The sequence below is a fragment of the Podarcis muralis genome, chromosome 13, assembly GCF_964188315.1.
Source record: "Podarcis muralis chromosome 13, rPodMur119.hap1.1, whole genome shotgun sequence".
Lineage (NCBI taxonomy): Eukaryota > Metazoa > Chordata > Lepidosauria > Squamata > Lacertidae > Podarcis > Podarcis muralis.
The window spans coordinates 36258387-36279194 of NC_135667.1; the positions used below are offsets into that span (position 1 = coordinate 36258387).

Genomic DNA, 20808 nt, shown 5'->3' on the forward strand with positions numbered 1-20808 from the left:
CGCGATCAGCTGGTGCGCGCCGGGCAACTCCCAGCGCCAGGCCGGGAGGAAGCCGACGAGTTCGTGCGCCCTGGGCGCAGCGCCAGGAAAGCGCGGCCGCCCCCCGGACCCGTTTCCACCCGCCACCTCCCTCCCTTAGGCCATCGAGAGCGCGCCCAGTTGCTCCATTCGGGAGTCACCGATTTGCACCGCAATCACACACACGGGCCAAAATAGCTTTCCTCCCGTTTTTGTTTTTTACTCCGGATCCGTTAAATCTTGGTGTTTATGGTTTAAAGCTACAGGTGCCCTCCTGAATTCGAGGTGTGCGGGACAGGGATGGGTTCTATCTGTCTCGGCGGGAGCGAAAAAACCCCAACTGTTCCGCCTTGAGACAGCTTCTCATGCTCCGGAGGCGACTTGGGCCTCCTGCTGGCCCGGCTCCGAATCAAAGCTTAGCTATATGACGACCTTCCCCTGCTCCGGATCTCTTTTGTGCGGGTAAGGTGGGGGAAATCCCGCTTTTGAGCCCCTTCTCTGCGCCAACGCGTGGCTGTTAGTCCCAAGAGAACCCTTGCCTTCTCGATTTCTACAGGAGCAATCAATACGAAATTCAGTCTGGGTTTTTAGCCGCCGTGGAAGCCAGGCAATGGATCTCAGTGGTTTAAAATACGTTTAGGATCTCAGCCTGAAGATGGGATCCTGTGCACTCATACTTGGGTGCAAATCCTGTAGGAATCAGTGCTATTCTGCGAAAACTCCATCTGGTGCCTAAAAAAAAACCAGGCACAGCACTTCTTAGATGCCCTATAGCGGAGCTGGGGAACCTGTGGCCTTACCGATGCCGTTGGACTCCAACTCCCATCAGCCTCCACCAGCAACGTGGCCAATTGTCAGGGGATGATGGGAGTTGCAGTCCAGCAATATCTAGTGGTCCACAGGTCTGGGCACACTACGCTATACGTAGCTGGGCAGACAGACTTCACAGATATATTTGAAGGTTAAACCGTGATGCTGAAAGTGGGCTTGGGGACTGAGTCTAGTATCTGCCTTCAAGCAGAAGAAGGAGAACATTGCCAAATTGTTGTTCCACCGTTTTTGCAAGCGCAGGTTTGCTGAGGCTCGTAGAATTGTAGAGTTGGAAGGGATCCTGTGGATCTTCTAGTGCAACCCCCTGTAATGCAGTAATATGCAGGTGTCCCTTACGGGGATCGAACCTGCAACTTTGGCATTATCAGCACCACGCTCTAACCCAGTGGTCAGCAAACTTTTTCAGCAGAGGGCCAGTCCACTGTGCCTCAGACCTTGTGGGGGGCCGGACTATATTTTTTTTGGGGGGAGAACAAATTCCTATGCCCCACAAATAACCCAGAGATGCATTTTAAATAAAAGCACACATTCTACTCATGTAAAAACATGCTGATTCCCGGACCATCCGCGGACCGGATTCAGAAGGCGATTGGGCCAGATCCAACCCCCGGGCCTTAGTTTGCCTAAACGTAAACGTAAAGGTACCCCTGCCCGTACGGGCCAGTCTTGACAGACTCTGGGGTTGTGCGCCCATCTCACTTAAGAGGCCAGGGGCCAGCGCTGTCCGGAGACACTTCCGGGTCACGTGGCCAGCGTGACAAAGCTGCATCTGGCGAGCCAGCGCAGCACACGGAAACGCCGTTTACCTTCCCGCCCGTTAGCGGTCCCTATTTATCTACTTGCACCTGGGGGTGCTTTCGAACTGCTAGGTTGGCAGGCGCTGGGACCGAGCAGTGGGAGCGCACCCCGCCGCGGGGATTCGAACCGCCGACCTTTCGATCGGCAAGCCCTAGGGGCTGAGGCTTTTACCCACAACGCCACCCACGTCCCTAGGCTCTAACCAACTGAGCTAACCTGTAAGTGAAGCCTGAGTGTTGTGCCTTTCCCTTACCACTGATCAAGCAGAGCCCAGTTTTCAGATTTGGAGGCAAGACTTGAGACACCTATTTTTAGAAACTAGTCGCTGCCACAAACTAACCTCATGCAGCTCTCTAGTGCATAATGTGCACCTTGCCTAAGGAAGGGGTGGTGGCGGCGACCTATATTTATTCTGACTCCTCCTCCTCCTCTCTCCTTCCAGTGTTTCTGGCTCAGATGTTGGGCGGGCCGCCCTTGTTTTGCTCCTGCCAAATTCCTTGCTCCGTCTGGCAACAGAGCTCGCCATGGCGCGAGAAGACGCTGGGTCACTGCCCATCCTGAAGCTACTCTTGGTCGGAGACAGCGGAGTAGGAAAATCCAGGTGCATGGGAAGTGGGGGAGGGGAGGCTCACTGAGGGGGCTGGGGGGAAACTGCTCGAGTTGAAGAGAGAGAGAGAGAGAGAGAGAGAGAGAGAGAGAGAGAGAGAGAAGCAAGTCCCAGATTGTCTCTTCAACTCACCTCTTTCTCCTTGTCTCCTCCCACAGCCTTCTGCTGAGATTCACTGAGGATCAGTTTGAGCCCTACTTGAACCCAACCATTGGTGAGCATCAGCTGGCTGCCCCTGTTCTCTGTAAAGAGAGGGGGGGTGGAACATGCCCTCTATGTTGTGGGCATTTGGGGTCCCCTCCATTCCTCCTTGGAAGCCCGGGATTCAAATGTCGCCATCTCTTAACACAGGTCCTGTCCGCAGCTCCTGGCTTCCCTGCCTCCCAAAGAACCCTGGGAACTATAGTTGCAATTCTCAGCACCCTTCACAAACTAGCATTCCCAGGATATTATTTTTTTCCAGAGGAAGACAGACGTGGGGTGCGGCTGTGCTTGACAGTCTCAATGCACTGGCTCCCGGTGGAGTACAGGATCAGGTTTAAGGTGCTGGTTTTAACCTTCAAAGCCCTATACGGCCTAGGACCCTCGTACCTACGGGACCGCCTCTTCTGGTATGCCCCACAGAGGAACTTACGGTCTTCAAACAAAAACATCTTGAAGGTCCCAGGCCACAGAGAGGTTAGGCTGGCCTCAACTAGAGCCAGGGCTTTTTCGGCTGTGGCTCCAATCTGGTGGAACACTCTGTCACAAGAGACTAGGGCCCTGCAGGACTTGACATCTTTCCACAGGGCCTGCAAGACAGAGCTGTTCCAACCAAGCCTTTGGCCAGGGCACAGCCTGACTCCCTCCTTTGGCAATCCTCACAGAACTCTAGCCTAATGTTTGCCATCAATTTGATTTGAATTAATTTTATAATGAAATGATTTTAGAATGTTGTATTATTTTATTGTTGTTAGCCGCCCGGAGCCTGGCTTTCACCAACCGTTCTTCCTCGGAGGGTGTTCTCTCCTCCTTCCTTTTCTGCGCATAGTGAACCGCATATTACATAAATACCGTTGAGGCATCTCTTTCTGAAAGCGAAGCCTCGTTTACTAATCTAGTAGTTTGAATGCGGTCGTGCGGCGCTGGGGACAATTTGTGCGTGTTCAGAGGCACTTTTCCGATCGGCTGCTGTATACAGTGGTATCTCGGGTTACATACGCTTCAGGTTACAGACTCTGCTAACCCAGAAATAGTTCTTCAGGTTAAGAATTTTGCTTCAGGATAAGAACAGAAATTGTGCTCCGGCGGCAGCGGGAGGCCCCATTAGCTAAAGTGGTGCTTCAGGTTAAGAACAGTTTCAGGTTAAAAATGGACCTCTGGCACGAATTAAATACTTAACCTGAGGTACCACTGTACTTTGTTCCAGTCCTGGCCCTGGATCAGCTCAATCCATTTTGTTACTCATTTTGCTCCTCAGCGATAGCAAAGGGCACTCTGGGATTGTACGCTGCCTTACTGGCGCCCAAAATGCTCTCCTGCCCCAGGCCACCACCTGACTTGCAAGTCCAGGCAGGGAGACTCAAATAGAGCTGTGCCTACCAGCATTAACCAGCCTCTCTGTGTGGATAATGCAAGGACAGGGAATTTCCTGTGGGCCACTTTCCTTCATAGGCCATCTTCCAGGGGCCGCATATCAGTGGGGCAGGGGTGGGGGGGTTTGGAAAAGCAGGCCTGAAGAAAAACACGCCGCTTCTCCATCCAAACAAGCAAGAGGCACCCTCGCACTTATCTGTTTGAACATTTTATTTCGATCCTGTTAAGTTGTGGGTGAACATATCAGACGACACAGCGATTCTTCAAACAGCTCTTGTTTATTCACAGGCCAGAACTGAACTGAACCGAAGGGTTTAGTCAGCCTGCTTATATAGAGCTCCAGCACAACGTAACTGTAACAATTTTCTAAAACTATCCAATCACTGAACGTTTCGATCCCTTATTTGCATAACTATCTACAGTATCCCCCTGTTGGCCCAGGGTGAGAACTTCAGTACATAACAGATCCCATCTCTCCTCCTGTTGGAATTGTTATGCCTGCCACGCAGTATCCGATAAGCCCTCTCCAAAAACAGGTGGGTCTGCTCTGACGCCTCTCTTTCTCTCCCCAGGTGTTGATTTCAAAGTGAAGAAGATGGTGCTTGGCGACTTTCCTGTGCAACTCGCAATATGGGTAAACAGTGCCTTTTCTCTCCATTGCAAACCAGGCTGCTGGTACTTTTTTTTTTCTTCCCATCTGGTGCTGAGGTGACTTCAAAGCAGTCCATTACAATCTATTGCAGCCTCATGCGATGGCCCCTCTGGAATTTGTCCCAGCGCAGACATACACACAGATTTGTAAATCAGTCTGTGCTTGGCTAGCCAGAGCTCAAATACATGGCCTTTTGCACACCCTTTCAAACACGTTCTTGGGAGAGGATCCCTAACTTGGCAGAGGGAGAGACAGACACACACACAGAGAGAGAGAGAGAGAGGGGACCTGAAATATAGGACAAGCTTTATCAATACAGGACATGGCAGCCATTTTATTTTCTGCACACATGGGGCATGCTTTTTTCCTAGTGAAAAATAAAGAAAGACTTGGGTTTGTTTGATTTAAAAATGGCTTTGAGAAAAAGTGAGACGTCGTTTTGTGAGTGTAGTTCTACCTTCTAAGAAAGCAGAGCAGCAGCCATATCCTGACTAGGGTGCTAAAACTATTCGTGTTTGTACAAATACCCCAATATAAGACTGCTGGGTCTGCTCTCCAGCAGAGTGTTTGTGTTTCAGAGCTGTGACACTTCAAAGCACTGAGCAGAAGCACTTTTGTGAAAAGGGAAAAGCAGGGGGCCTGTATTTTGTGGGAGGGATTCAAGTGCATACCAGAACTTTGGGGTTGTGCATTTTAAGTGGATTAAAGGGCTCTGTCACCCCAGGGCAACAGATCCACGTTTTAATTTTTCAAAAAGACACTTAATATTTTGTAAAGTGATGAAGGACTGAAAGTCCTCGCCTTCCCACAGCTATCTAAGTAAGTTCCCTTCTCTACAAGCAGCGGCACAGCAACTAGTGGACCTTTTTTTTAGAGATCCCCCAAAGTTGTTGAGCTTGTTTTTAGCTGACTTTCTGAGGAACAGACAGTGGTTCCTCCGTCCTGCAGCACACATATTACATATTGCCCAGGAACCCCTGTACCACCCTGCAGACCCCCATGACGCCCAGTGTGCCCTGCCCCTTCCTTCCTCCGCTACTGTCTCCGGAGCTTTTTCCATGAAATCAGAGACTACGCCTGTGTGAAGCCAAACTCTCCTCTGCCCTTTTCATGCCTCTACTGATTTTGGGAGACTAAGGAGGAGGGGAGACACTTGTGGCACTTCACTAGCCTGACCGTGCTGGTCCTGAGGGTTAACAGTGCGGTGAGGTCCGAGTCCAGTCTGAGGTCGAGGAGGCTGTCCATCAAAGCTGAAGCGGGGTCCAAGGCAGGGAGTTGGGTGAGGTCAGGAACTCTGGAAGGAGAGCAGGACAGGGCGCAGGCAGAAACAGGCTACCAACAATGTTGCTCCAGCAACCTGGGACTGGGCTGGCTGGCTTTTATCTGCCCCGAGGCATAGGGCGGCCCTGGTCCACAGGTGACTCTCCTCTCCTGGCCTGGAGGCGAGCACTCCTCCTGCAGGAACTTAGTTCCCTCTGCCTCTGTGCCCTGAGCCTCTGTAGCTCAGGAGAGGCTGGAGGGTTACTGGACCCAGAGGCAATCTCAGCTTCCCCTGACGGGGCTGAGAGTGGAGCACCTGCAGGCAATGGGTCCTCCATCCCCTCAGGAGCCAGAGCAGACTCAGCTGGTGCCTGCAGCTGAGGATCCAGCACAGGTGAGGACCCTTCAGGCTCAAGCCCCAGCCTTGGCTCAGCTGGTTCTGGAGGCAGGGAATCCTGTGCAGGCTGGGATTCCTCAGGTTCAGCCTCCGAGTCCGAATCCCAGGCCATCACACTGACTCATCTCTATTTCTTGGCCTCCCTCCTCTCCTGTAGATTCAGATTCTCTGCCACAGACTCGCCCTGCTCACTAAACCCTGTTACCTCTGCAGCTTCCGACATCTCTTCCCAGCCTTCTCCCTCCTTGTTGTCCCACCACCACTCCTCAGGCTCTGAGCCCTCTTGTGAGTTCCCCAGCTAGTTCCTCCCACCATTCCTCTGCTTCCAACCAGTCTCATGACATCTCCCCAGGCCCTGTTTTCCTGGGATGTCCCTATGGAAGGCAATAGGGTCCTGGGGCTGGCAGTGGCGGGTGTGTGTGTGGCTGGGTGTGTGTGTGGAGCTATTAGTTTATTATTATATTTACGTTGGTACTAGGTAAAAGTAAAGGGACTCGTGACCATTAGGTCCAATCGTGGCCAACTCTGGGGTTGCGGTGCTCATCTCGCTTTTTTGGCCGAGGGAGCCGGCGTACAGCTTCCGGGTCATGTGGCCAGCATGACTAAGCCGCTTCTGGCGAACCAGAGCAGTGCATGGAAACACCGTTTACCTTCCCTCTGGAGTGGTACCTATTTATCTACTTGCACTTGACGTGCTTTCAAACTGCTAGGTTGGCAGAAGCAGGGGCCGAGCAACGGGAGCTCACCCCGTCGTGGGGATTCGAACCGCCGACCTTCTGAACAGCAAGTCCTAGGCTCTGTGGTTTAACCCACAGCGCCACCTGCGTCCCTTACGTTGGGGCTACAGAACTTTAAATGGTCTCTTTCTTCTAAACACCTTTGTTTCCCTTTCCGTAGGACACGGCAGGGCAGGAGCGATTCCGGACTTTAACTCCGAGCTATTACCGAGGTGCTCAAGGTATAATTTTAGGTATGTGGCAGGCATATCGGGGTTGTAATTAGACAACTCTGAAGTGAAACACATTAAGACAGACTACGTAGATGAAAGTACACACTTTCCTCTTATGGGTCATGCTGGCACTGGTGGATGTAGAACAGCAATTAATGCTGCTTCGCGTCCATGCCACTATGTCCAAGGGTTGGCAATGGTTGTTCTATTGGCAGAGAGCCTCTACTTCTTGAAAAATTTTCAGACATAAAGGCTGAAGGCGTTTCAGCTTGGCTTCCGAGACATTTCCATTTGACATTGGTTTTAGGCCATAGAGTAAATAGCCTTTCCAGCCTTTTCCCAAAGAAAACAGAGGGACACCCCCCCCCCATTGCATTTTCACCTAGCTGCAATATTCTCACAGGTTCCTTTTAAAGTGTGTGTCGGGGGGAGTTTAAAAGTTCCAAAAAGCGATTCAGTCATGCAAGGTTAAAGCTGTTAACACTATCTGCAGCAATAGGTGTGCCCGTGACATTCACAAAACCGCACTCCTTACAGTTTTGTTTATTTAAAGCATTTTTTATCTTCCTTTCAGCCAAAAATACTCCCCAGAGTGGCTTGCAGATCAATAAAAAAAACCAAACCAAGGCAGTCCATGCCCTCAGGCTTACAATCTAAAGGGCATGGCAGGAAAGGAAAAAGGCATGTGGAGGGAGGAAGAGGATCGTAAGCTAACTCAGAGAAGTCAAAGATGTCACAAAGAGATGAACGGGAACAGGAGAGGCAAAGGTTTTCAAGCGGGCAAAGGTTATTAAGATTGGTGACCCAATACTCAGAAAGCTGTGGGACGCGGGTGGCGCTGTGGGTTAAACCACAGAGCCTAGGACTTGCCGATCAGAAGGTTGGCGGTTCGAATCCCCGTGACGGGGTGAGCGCCCGTTGCTAGGTCCCTGCTCCTGCCAACCTAGCAGTTCGAAAGCACGTCAAAGTGCAAGTAGATAAATAGGTACCGCTCCAGCGGGAAGGTAAACGGCATTTCCGTGCACTGCTCTGGTTCACCAAAAGCGACTTAGTCATGCTGGCCACATGACCCGGAAGCTGTACGCCGGCTCTCTCGGCCAATAAAGCGAGATGAGCACCGCAACCCCAGAGTCGGTCATGACTGGACCTAATGGTCAGGGGTCCCTTTACCTTTACGTACTCAGAAAGCACACATTCACACCATTCACTATAGTACCACTCTGAACAGTCATGGCTTCCCCCAAAGAATTCTGGGAGCTGTACTTCGGTTAGTAAGGCCCCCTGTTCCCCTCATAGAGCTGTTATCCCTAGAGTGGTTTAACAGCCAGTCCCTTTTCACAGGAAACTTTGAGAATTGCAGCTCTGCAGAGCAGAATCCTTCAAGCTGATGTCACCAGCTGTTGGAATGACGTCAGCTGACTGACAGGCGAACGTAATTTGCGGGGTGGACAGCCTCACGGAACCCCCTGACAGGCCAAGACTGTGGGAAACAGCCGCTGCTTCTCCCTCCCGTTTTGCTCTTTTCATGTGAACACAAAATGCATCTGAGTGAGGAAAGACCTGTTTGTTTTTGTCCCTCCTGACCAGTTTATGACGTCACTAAGAGGGAAACTTTCGCGGGACTGGAATGCTGGCTGCAAGAGCTGGATGTTTTCACGAAGAAAAGTGTCGTGAAGATGTTGGTGGGCAACAAAATTGACGAGGTCAGTTGGGAGCTGGGAGCCTGCTCGTTTTATTTATTTGAAAGCATTTATCTTTTTTATAAAAAAAAAAACCCTAAGCTGCGTACAGCCTGAAGAACAAGCAAGATATCATTAGGACATTAAAACTATCCGCCATGGGGGTAAGTGCAAAGTCATGGGGAATTTGTGTATGGCATTTGTTTCTTAGAATGGTGGTGGTGTTCTGGCCGGCCCCCTGTGATGAAGCATTGCAAAAAAGATCACATTCACCTTTATTTATTATTATTCCCACACGGTCCGGCCACAACATCCTAAGCCAGGAATGAGGAACATGTAGCCTTGCAGATGTTGGTGGACTGCAACAATCCATCACCCCCTGGCTGTTTGCTCTGCTGACTGGGGCTGAGTCCACCGACATCTTCAGGGCTGCAGGTTCCCCATCAAACGGCCCCCGAGAGTCACACTTGATCTTGCAGTTCCTGTTTTATTAGTGACATGAATGCTGAATATACTCTGAGTCAAGAGTGGATTTCATGCTCTTTATTCAGCTCATAGTGGTGAGGAGGAAAAGGGAAGTTCCCCCAGAATGTCTGCTTTATATACATTATTTACACAATGGGCCCCACGTGATTGGCTAATTCCGGGGTTCTCTTGTAGGCCAATCAGGTTGCGGATTCGCTTCCACCTGGAGCTGGATTGGGTGGCTCCTGTGGACCAATCAGACTGCTGCATTCTGGGTCCTATTGTTCTAGGACCAGACTGCTGCATTCTGCATCCTATTGCTCTAGGACCGATCAGACTGCTGCATTTTGGATCCTATTCAACTCAGTACATAACAAATGCTAAAGAAGATGGTGGGCCTAAGGAGCGAGTGTTGCTTCTCCTGTGGCTCTAGATTACAATTGCCCATCACTGAATTGTCAAGTTGGGTGGGACTCCAAGGGCCATCTAGTCCACCCCCTTGCAATGCAGGAATCTCAACCAGATCATACATGACAGGTGGCCACACAACCTCTGCTTTAAAATCTCCCAAGGAAAGAGAGCCCAGCACCTCCCGAGGGAGACCATTCCACTGTCAAACAGCTCTTGCCATCAGAAATTTCTTCCTGATGTTTAGTCACAATCTCCTTTCTTGGGACTTGAAGCCCTTGGTTCAGGTCCTGCTCTCTGGAGCAGGAGAAAACAAGCTTCCTGCATCCTCCATGAAGATGGCTATCATATCTCCTCTCAGTCTCTTCTTCAGGCTAAACATGCCCAGTTCCTTCGACCGTTCTTCATAAGGCGTGGTTTCCAGACCCTTGATCATCTTGGTCGCCCTCCCCTCTGCACGTCCCAGCGTGTCAATACCCTCCTTAAATTGTGGTGCCCAGAACGTATGAAAGCGGGGCTCTGTGCGCAGCAACTAACAAATACTGGAAGAGCTGGAATACAAGAACCCGCTGGGGACGTTTGGCACCCCGCTGCTTCTCGTTTGCTCATCTTGTCGTTGCTGACCAAAAACGCCTGTCTTAGGACTGCAGCCTGATGGGGCTTTTCAGCTTCCGGGTCCACAAGAGGGTCAGGGGAGAAAATATCAAGAGATGCAGATGTGTGATGGCCTGGGAATCCGATTCAGAGAGTGAACCGGAGGAATCCCAGCCTGCACAGGAGTCCCCGCCTCCAGGGCCGGCTGAACTGGGGCAGGCCCTTGATTCTGAGGAGCCTGCACCTGTGCCGGATCCTCAGGAGCAGGCACCAGGTGAATCCATTCTGGCTCCAGAGGTGGTTAAGGACTCAGTGCCTACAGGTGAGTCTCCCCCGGGGCCCAGTAACCCTTCAGCCTCTCCTGAACTGCAGAGGCTTAGGGCAGAGAGGCGAAGGGAACTGGTTTCTCCCAGGAGGAGTGCTCACCTTAAGGCCAGGAGAGGTGGGTCACCTGTGGGCAGGGACCGCCCCTGGCCTCAGAGAAGATAAAGGCCAGTCAGCCCGGTCCCAGGTTGCGGGTCGTTGAAGAGCTGTTTCGGCCAGCATCCAGTCCTGTTCCTCCAGTGTTCCTGTCCTTGCCCGGCTCCTCGCTGTGGACCCCGCTTCGCCCATGGAGGACTGTCTGCCGACCCTCGACTCAGGTCCTGGACCTCGCCCCACGGTAACCTCCCCCCGGGACCAGCACAAGATGTTTCATTGGAGAGGAGGAGGAGAGCAGGTGCAGAGAGACCTGTGGTGGTGCAAGGAGGAAAAAATACGGGGTTATTTGAGAAATGGAGATGCAGGAAGGAAGAAACCAGAGGAAGTGCCTGAGAGCCGGAGTTGCACAGAGACTGTGGTTGTGCAGAGAGGATGATGTCCAGTGGAAAAAAGAGGGATGGTTTTGAGGGGGAGCATTTGCTCTGGGCTGCAGAGGGAACACAAGGAGGCTGTTGGAGAATGGATAGGTTCGAACGGAGAGCCGGCACTGTTGCCAAACGCTTCCCCGTGGGAAATAGTTGAATAGTGCGCCTCTAATTTAAAAGAAAGGGATGCAGGTGGCGCTGTGGGTTAAACCACAGAGCCTAGGACTTGCCGATCAGAAGGTTGGCGGTTCGAATCCCCGTGATGGGGTGAGCTCCCGTTGCTCGGTCCCAGCTCCTGCCAACCTAGCATTTCGAAAGCACGTCAAAGTGCAAGTAGATAAATAGGTACCTCCTCAGTGGGAAGGTAAACGGCGTTTCTGTGTGCTGCTCTGGTTCGCCAGAAGCGGCTTAGTCATGCTGGCCACATGACCCGGAAGCTGTATGCTGGCTCCCTCGGTCAATAAAGCGAGATGAGCGCCGCAACCCCAGAGTCGGCCACGACTGGACCTAATGGTCAGGGGTCCCTTTACCTAATTTAAAAGAGGCCACGCGCATTTCGGGTCTGCTGATGGTTAATGCGGGCTGCCTGCAGGCCCTGGTAGAACTGACCTGCAGGCCCCGTTAATGGCTAGAGCAAAAGGATTCATGAGGCTGACAGCAATGGCTTCCACTCCCTGCCTCTCTGCATCCCTGCATCCTTCCAGAGCCTTGTCCCAGCCTGCAGGGGTCTGTTTGCTCCTGTTGTTGTTGCCTGCCTGTGCCTCCTACGCTTTGCCAGAGGCACCAGCTGACTCCATACCTCATCTTCCTGGGAGAGACCTCTCCCTCTTGCTCTGCCTTAATGGGCAATCTGTTTAGTCTTTTGAGAGCCCCTTGTGTTTCGTTGCTGCTTTTCATGTGTGTGTGTGTGTGTGTGTGTGTGTGTGTGTGTGTGTGTAAATTGCTGGATTTTTCTGTGGCTTCGGGGCTCCCACCCCCACAACAAGAAAAAGCAGCTCACAGAGCAAAGAGACAGCCACGTCACGGCTCTGGCTGATACCGTCTGTCTTTTTCTGGCTCTTTCTTCCCTCTTGCTTCGTTGTGCATCTCAGAAGCGAATTGTTCCGTGAACAAAATGTGGGCACTAAAAAACAACAACAACCGTGATTGATTCGTGGTGCGCGGCGCCTCGCCTCTCAGAGTTGTTATAAAGGCAGAGGGAAGCAAACACACAAGCAAAAGCCCCTGGGCTTGTTCGACATCCATCAGATCTTTGCTATAGCTGCACAGGAGGCATACGTAATTTGCAGCAGGAACAAATGCAAAGGGGAAGCAGCTCTTCTGCTTGGCAGCAGAAGCTGAATTTGCACGGCACTGACTCGCACAAGGACCAGCCAGTCAAGAAGCACTTCTCCTCGTCTGGCAACGCTGATTGGCTAGCCCTCGTGCTAGTCACAAAGCCAGCTGGCCATTCCCCAAGCAGTTCCACAAGTGTAAAGGGGGCGGAGAGGGGCCTTGAACAAATTACCCTGCCTAAAATTCCTTCTTGACCCCACACAATGCAGTTGGCTAGACGTTCCCTGCAAAACAAATTTCACCCTGAACGTTCATTAAACACATGTCAATTCCAGAGGTTATCAGTGCAGAAAGCGAGAGGTACTTATGAGATGTCCAGAATTGGCTTCAGAGGGCAGTAAGCAGGGAAGGGAGTACAAGCTGTCTTCTGTCTCTCTGGATTTGAGTCCTTAATTGATGCAATTAAGACTCACAGCCATCTCTGGGTAGCTTTGTGCATGCAAAAAAGGGAATCCCAGGCTGGCGTTTGGCTAGGTCGCAGATCGTTGTGTTTTTAAATCGGCATCAGCCTCAGAAATAACAGCCCTGCTATTGTTTTATCCAGGGATGGGGGAAAGGCAATTCAAGAACCCTTGTTCTCCTCTCCCTTTCAATCACTGACAAAACAGAGGCAGAAATACATTCATGAGCATCAGTTATCCTAATCAAGATAAAGCTTATTAAATGCAATGTTTGTATCATTTGGAGAACCCTTAGGAAAGATGCCTTGGGGTTGGGCAACATAATTACTGTTGTCAATTCTGTTGCCCTGTCCCTCTTGTTCCAGCATTTGACAGTTTGGAATTTAGCAGCTAAAACCTTCAAATGCTGTCAAAACTGAGGGATGGTAGCTGAGCTGTTAAGATAATCTAGCTGGACATTTACTGATTCAGTAGGAATGCAATATCTTGATTCGGTGTGTGTGTGTGTGTGTCTGTGTGTGTGTGTGTGTTTATACAATCCACCACTTGGGTCCAGTGTCTGATAACATTCTCTCCCTATCTATAGACGGATCGTGAGGTAGACAGAAAGGAAGGCTTGCAATTTGCTCAGAAACACTCCATGCTCTTCATAGGTATGTGAAGAGAACCCACAGAAGGGGGTGGCTGGTTTACCAAGGTTGAAACAGGGGAATAATAATGATAATTATTATTATTATTTTATTTATACCCCAGCGAGTCTGGGCAGCTTCCAGCAAAACATACAAACATAATAAAATGTCAAGCATAAAAACCCTTCCAATAGGGGCTGCCTTCAGAACATGTTGGAGCAGTCACCTTTCTGTTGGTCCCATCCATGTGTCTTAACGAGCAATATTGCATGCAGAAAATGAGCAGGTAAATCCATGTTCCTCTCCAAGCAAGGAAAGGGTTCACCTGCTCCGTGTCTGCTTGCAAGACTGCTGTTCAAGACACACAGATGGCAGCAGTAAAAGGAAGGAAGATCCCCCAGATGTTGTTGGACTACAACTCCCATCATCCCTGAGCTCTGGCCTTGCTAGCTAGGGGTGATGGGAGTTGTAGTTCAACAACATCTGGGGACCCACAGGTTGAGAAAGGCTGCTAGAGTGAGTCAGACTCATTGCTCCATCTAGCTCAGTATTGTGTACACTGAGTGGCATTTGCTGTCTGGGGATTCAGGCCAGGAACATTCCCAGTTCTTCTTGTAGATGCAGGGCATCCTAGTTGGGAACATCTGGATGCAAAGCAGTTGCACAGCTCTTCTTCTTTGTGTGTCTGTTTAGGCGATCCTATTGGCCGTGGCAACAGATTTCTCAAAATTAGCAGAACCCACAAACAAGTTTCCATCAGCTCCTCCCATAAACCCCCTTGGTGAATGGCACTGTGGATACAATTCCCTTTCATAACATTTCGACTGCGCAGAAATAAACCAAAGCATCGATTTACCTTGTACAAAGAGAGGCCTGCTCTTTCAGGGAAATCTCTCTGCTCTTTAGTAGTTAATATTTCTTTGTACAAACGTGGGTGCATGCATTTAACAAAGAAGAACCACGACAGATCTTTAACAGATCCATGATTGCTCCTTGCTTTTGCCACATGAGGGCATTAGGCATAACTAACTAACTAACTAACTAACTAACTGCACAACAGCTACTAATAGAAACCCCTTTAGGGACGTGGTCTAAACCACTGAGTCTCTTGGGCTTGCCGATTAGAAGGTCAGCGATTCGAATCCCCACAACAGGGTGAGCTCCCGTTGCTCTGTCCCAGCTCCTGCCAACCTAGCAGTTCAAAAGCACGCCAGTGCAAGTAGATAAATAGGTACCGCTGTGGCGGGAAGGTAAACAGCGTTTCCGTGCACTCTGGTATCCGTCACGGTGTCCCGTTGCACCAGAAGCAGTTTAGTCCTGCTGGCCACATGACCCGGAAAGCTGTCTGTGGACAAACGCCGGCTCCCTCGGCCTGAAAGTGAAATGAGCGCCGCAAGCCCACAGTTGCCTTTGACTGGACTTAACCATCCAGGGGTCCTTTACCTTTTTACTTTTTTAGAAACCCCTTTAGAAAATGAATGTTAAAAAGTCTTTACCCCTGCTTCAACTGTCCAGACTTTTCTTCTCTGCTATTTATCTATGCTGTTTCAGAATAAATTCATACAGAAAAGATCAAATGAATACAAAGCCTGAATTAATTTACAGTAAGGCAAACGATTGGGACGCGGGTGGTGCTGTGGGTTAAACCACAGAGCCTAGGGCTTGCTGATCAGAAGGTCGCCGGTTTGAATCCCCGCGACGGGGTGAGCTCCCGTTGCTCGGTCCCTGCTCCTGCCAACCTAGCAGTTCGAAGGCACGTCAAAGTGCAAGTAGATAAATAGATACCTGCTCTGGCGGGCAGGTAAACAGCGTTTCCATGCGCTGCTCTGGTTCACCAGAAGCGGCTTCGTCATGCTGGCCACATGACCCAGAAGCTGTACGCCGGCTCCTCGGCCAATAAAGTGAGATGAGCGCCGCAACCCCAGAGTCGGCAACGACTGGACCTAATGGTCAGGGGTCCCTTTACCTTTAAGGCAATCGATGGGCCCTGCATTCCTATGGCTCCTGGGAAGCTGCCCCAGGTGGGAGTCATAGGAGCCCCAGATCACTGTTCTTCATAACTTCTGTGCTGATTTGCTGCCTGATTTCTGCCTACTGCATGCATCCCCAGTTAGGTTTAAATACAGAAGTGGGAGCAATGAGTTGAGAGGGGATCTTCCCCTTGCAATCGGGGACTGCTGCAGTTTAGCAGCTCATATTTAGTATTTTTGGTGCCTAGTACTAACGCCACTCTGAATGCAGACTGGAACTCTGGAAAGCCTAGGTCCTCACATTTCAAGCAGTGCCTTGCTGTTTGTTTTTGCCTAGAGACCAGTGCTAAAATGAAGGATGGCGTGGAAACTGCCTTTGAGGAAGTCGTGATAAAGATCCTGCAAACACCAGAACTTTGGAACATCAGAAACGAAGGCGTTGTGCTGGCGCCTGAGAGCAGAGCCCCTAATACAGCCGACGCCTGCAGTGGGCATTGTTCTGTTGCTTAAAACCCACCACCTTCAAATAAAATAGCTCAGGTCAAACATACTTAAGAAATGGACTCCTACCTGCTATCACAAGAAAATGGGCCATAAGGAGATAAGGATATAAGGAGAAAAGCTGGGGCCACCACAGCTGTGTTGTGTTTTCTTTTGATGAGAGTGTGTCGGAGGCTTATGGTGGATATGCAATATCTGGGGATTTACAAATAATACAGGTAAAGGATTTGGGGAACAAGTACCTCAAGCAAGCAGCTCAGCGGCTATTGCAAAAGGTACCCCACGTGCAAAGGCACTTTCGCCTGTTTGTGTCTCTTGCAAGCACCGCGCACCTCTGCTGCTGCTTCCTGTCAGCTCTAAAATGGGTTCCGCCTTTTTCAAGCGGTGATGGAAACCTCATTCAAAATGACAGAGAGATTCAAAGCTAACAGAGAAACCCCCCACCTACCCAGTGACCATCTCCTAACCTCATTAGCTCATTATGATGCACTTGAAGAAGCGTCTCCACCCCCATCATGCAGCCCGGACACTTGAGGTCCAGCTCCAAGGGCCTTCTGGCGGTTCCCTCACTGTGAGAAGTGAGGTTGCAGGGAACCAGGCAGAGGGCCTTCTTGGTGGTGGCGCCCACCCTGTGGAACGCCCTCCCATCAGATGTCAAGGAAATAAACAACTGCCTGACTTTTAGAAGACATCTGAGAGCAGCCCTGTATAGGGAAGTTTTTAATGTTTGATGTTTTATCGTAAAAGTTTTTAATATTCTATTGGGAGCCGCCCAGAGTGGCTGGAGAAACCCAGCCAGATGGGCGAGGTATAAATAATAAATTGTTGTTGTTGTTGTTGTTGTTGTTGTTAATCAACAGCAATTCTGGGCTTTTAGCAGACAGTCTGGGGACAAAGGAAAATGCCTAAATTGCTGGATTTAGGGCAGGGCAGGTGGTTCCCCTGCAAAGGGCCCCGAGCTGAGGAGGTGCAGAATAATATTAAATAGGAAAGGAATTGTTGGGGAAATAAGAAATAATGGGGGGGGGGGTAGGGTGCCAAATTTTGTCCTCGCTAAAGGCACCATATTACCAGAGTCTGTCCCTGATTACACGGGGTGAGATCCTTGGTCTACCTCATTGGTAGGCAAACTAAGGTCCGGGGGCCAGATCCAGCCCAATCGCCTTCTCAATCCAGTCCGGGAATCAGCGTGTTCTTACATGAGTAGAATGTGTGCTTTTATTTAAAATGCATCTCTGGGTTATTTGTGGGGCATAGGAATTCGTTCATTCCCCCCCCCCCAAAAAAAATAAAGTCTGCCCCCCCACAAGGTCTGAGGGACAGTGGACTGGCCCCCTGCTGAAAAGGTTTGCTGACCCCTGGTCTACCTCGTTCAGTGGTGTCTGCATTGAGAGGTTGTAGGCTGTCCAGGGTTTCCAATATCAAGGATTGAACCCGGAACATTCTGCGTGCAATGCGTGTGCTCCAACGATGACGTATGGCCTGCCGAAATCTTGCTAAGAAAAAAAATGCTTACTCGGAAGTAACAATGCAATCATTGTTCCAGGTTTGCAAAATGGAGGCATACAGATAGAGCGCTCTGGGCTCAAAGCCTGGGGTGTTTACCACCCATTCAGGAGATACTGTAAAAGCCTTTTTGCTCCAAAGGTTGGTGGGTTAGAGGGCTAGTTGTTCTGTTTATTACTGGTTTTTTCCACGATTTTGGGTTGATTTTATTGTATCTGATCGTTTTATGTATCTTTTAATCCCTCTTTCCCCCCCCCCCCTTCCATTGTTATCCCCCCTGGATGTTCTGTTTTGAACAGGAAATGGGGGTATAAGGTATTAATAAAAAAAAATAAGCAAACAAAAGTCATTTATTGCTAAGATTCGTATGCCACGCTTCAGAGTCATTTGGCATTGGCATTTCCAGGCTGGCTAGCAAAAGAATGAAACTCAAAGCAACAGCATAACATCAAACTCCAATCAAGGAGAAGAATAGAATCATAGAATCGTAGGGTTGGAAGGGGTCACTAGAGCCGTCGAAACCAACCCCCTGCAAAGCAAGAATCTTTTTGTCCAACGTGGGGCTCAAACTCACATCCCTGAGATTCAGAGTCTCGTGCTCTACTAATTGAGCTATCCAGGTGTTATTATATCCAGTGCTATTTTTCAATAATAATAATAATAATAATAATAATAATAAATTTTATTTATACCCTGCCCTTCCCAGCCAAGACCGGGCTCAGGGCGGCTAACACCAAATATCAAAACAATTGATTGAAATACAGCTTAAAAAACAAGATTAAAATACAACATTAAAACATTAAAATGCAGCCTCATTTCAGTGGAAACTCAATCAAAAACTTAGGGGGGGGGGGGAAACGTCAAGTCTTCACCAAGGCTAACTATCCAGACTGGTCCCACATGGGACAGAAAAAAGCCAGGGAAGTCCCCAGATAGGAGTTCCAACACAGAAGGAGAAAGGAAAAAAGAGGGGGAGGGGATCAAATTGATTCCAAGCCAAAGGCCAGGCGGAACAACTCTGTCTTACAGGCCCTGCAGAAAGAAATCAGATTCTTCAGGGCCCTGGTCTCATGAGACAGAGCGTTCCACCAGGCTGGAGCCAGTGTTGAAAAGGCCCTGGCTTTGGTCGAGGCTAATCTGACTTCCTTAGGGCCCAAGACCTCTAAGGTGTTGTTATTTATGGACCTTAAGGGGCCGGAACTTGCCACGAGTGCCTCCCTTGTTCTCATATAATGGCAATGAGAGATGCTGGAACTGAGTTCTGATGAGTTCCGGCTTGTGGGGGGGGAGCCCTGATTATAGCTTATGTTGTTCTTGTTGTTTAGTCGTGTCCGACTCTTCGTGACCCCATGGACCAGAGCACTCCAGGCACTCCTATCTTCCACTGCCAACCATCTCGTCCTCTGTCGTCCCCTCCTCTTGTCTCAGCTTCACGATCTGTCCTTCCAGTGAGCACTCAGGGCTGATTTCCTTCAGAATGGAGAGGTTTGATCTTCTTGCAGTCCATGGGACTCTCAAGAGTCTCCCCCAGCACCATAATTCAAAAGCATCAATTCTTCGGCAGTCAGCCTTCTTTATGGTCTAGCTCTCACTTCCATACATCACTACTGGGAAAACCATGTTGTTGTTGTTTAGTCGTTTAGTCGTGTCCGACTCTTCGTGACCCCATGGACCAGAGCACGCCAGGCACCTCTGTCCTCCACTACTTCCCGCAGTTTGGTCAGACTCATGCTGGTAACCTCGAAAACACTATCCAACCATCTCGTCCTCTGTCGCCCCCTTCTCCTTGTGCCCTCCATCTTTCCCAGCATCAGTGTCTTCTCCAGGGAGTCTTCTCTTCTCATGAGGTGGCCAAAGTACTGGAGCCTCAGCTTCACGATCTGTCCTTCCAGTGAGCACTCAGGGCTGATTTCCTTAAGAATGGATGCGTTTGATCTTCTTGCAGTCCATGGGACTCTCAAGAGTCTTCTCCAGCACCATAATTCAAAAGCATCAATTCTTCGGCGATCGGCATTCTTGATGGTCCAGCTCTCACTTCCATACATCACTACTGGGAAAACCATGGGAAAACCATAGCTGTAACTATACAGACCTTTGTTGGCAAGGTGATGAATAACTCAGAGAAGCTATGAGCTATGTCGTGCAGGGCCACCCAAGATGGACAGGTCATAGTGGAGAGTTTTGACCAATCGTGTTCCACCTGGAGCAGGAACCGGCAAGCCACTCCAGTATCCCTGCCAAGAAAACTCCATGGACAAAGACAACAGGCATTATAGCTTATAATATCCCGTTACTGGTTATATCTCAATATTCCTATTCTCCAGTAGGAAAGGGCATATCCCTGGCAGAAGATAAAATGGGGGCACGAACCTTTCAACTGCTGGGACTCAGAGCTGGGGGTAGAGGGAAAACAGTCTTTGACATATTTCGTCTTTGGAGTTTGCTCCAGGGCTGTGGAGTCACTGTGCCTCAGATGGTTGAATGGGAGCTGAGCTCAGATGAAGCATGTCTTTTTTACGCCACTGAACTCCAGGAAGAGGCACGGCAGCTGGTTCTGCTAAAAACACGCACATTCACCTTTTATCTCTGTTAGTTGCTGGTGCAAGAGTTCTGAGTCAGCGCCTCGCCAAGCTTTGCTAAGCTAGCTCTGGATTTTGTTGGACCGTTCCTCCTCTGGTCCAGGCCTCCTGGCAAAGATTGCCACCACCTGGTAGTTCTGCTGGACAGCTCCCAGCTGGTCCTACTCCAGCCACCAGTGTCGAAGCAATGATTCTTCAACATCAACTTTGTTGGACTGGTCGTGTTGTGCGGATGCCTGATTATCGTCTTCCAAAGCAACTACAGTGGTACCTCAGGTTACATACGCTTCAGGTTACAAACACTTCAGGTTACAGACTCCGCTAACCCAGAAATAGTGCTTCAAGTTAAGAACTTTGCTTCAGGATGAGAACAGAAATCGTGCAGCGGCGGCGTAGCAGCAGCAGGAGGCCCCATTAGCTAAAGTGGTGCTTCAGGTTAAGAACAGTTTCAGGTTAAGAACGGACCTCCGGACCGAATTAAGTACTTAACCCGAGGTACCACTGTACTCTATTCCAGACTTAAAAATGGAAAGCGTAATGCGGGTGGTCAACAAAAGAGGTTTAAAGACAAGGCAAATCTTAAAATATGTAGTATAAACACTGACAACTGGGAAACACTGGCCTGCGAACGCTCCAGTTGGAGAACAGCCTTTACCAAAGGTGTCATGGGCTTTGAAGACACTCGAACTCAGGACAAAAGGGAGAAATATGCTAAGAGGAAGGCTGTGGTCTAAACCACTGAGCCTCTTAGCCTTGCCAATCAGAAGGTCAGTGGTTCGAATCCCCATGACGGGGTGAGCTCCCATTGC

General features: G+C 49.9%; 1 protein-coding gene across 1 annotated transcript; it reads left to right on the forward strand.

Moving 5' to 3' along the window:
* The first annotated feature begins 346 nt into the window (after positions 1-346).
* On the forward strand, positions 347-18254 carry LOC114581719 (ras-related protein Rab-18-B-like). Its single transcript, XM_028702185.2, has 8 exons — positions 347-480; positions 2090-2248; positions 2413-2468; positions 4402-4463; positions 7036-7108; positions 8675-8790; positions 13401-13467; positions 15751-18254. The coding sequence occupies exons 1-8, from the start codon at positions 443-445 to the stop codon at positions 15921-15923; spliced, it is 744 nt and encodes a 247-aa protein (XP_028558018.2). The 5' UTR covers positions 347-442; the 3' UTR covers positions 15924-18254.
* The last annotated feature ends 2554 nt before the right edge of the window (positions 18255-20808 follow it).

Coding starts and splice junctions, on each gene's coding strand:
- LOC114581719 (XM_028702185.2), top strand. CDS start 443: ATGACGACCTTCCCCTGCTCCGGATCTCTTTTGTGCGG. Junction 7,109..8,674: donor TGCTCAAGGTATAATTTTAG/GTATGTGGCAGG, acceptor CCTCCTGACCAG/TTTATGACGTCACTAAGAGG. Junction 13,468..15,750: donor ACACTCCATGCTCTTCATAG/GTATGTGAAGAG, acceptor GTTTTTGCCTAG/AGACCAGTGCTAAAATGAAG.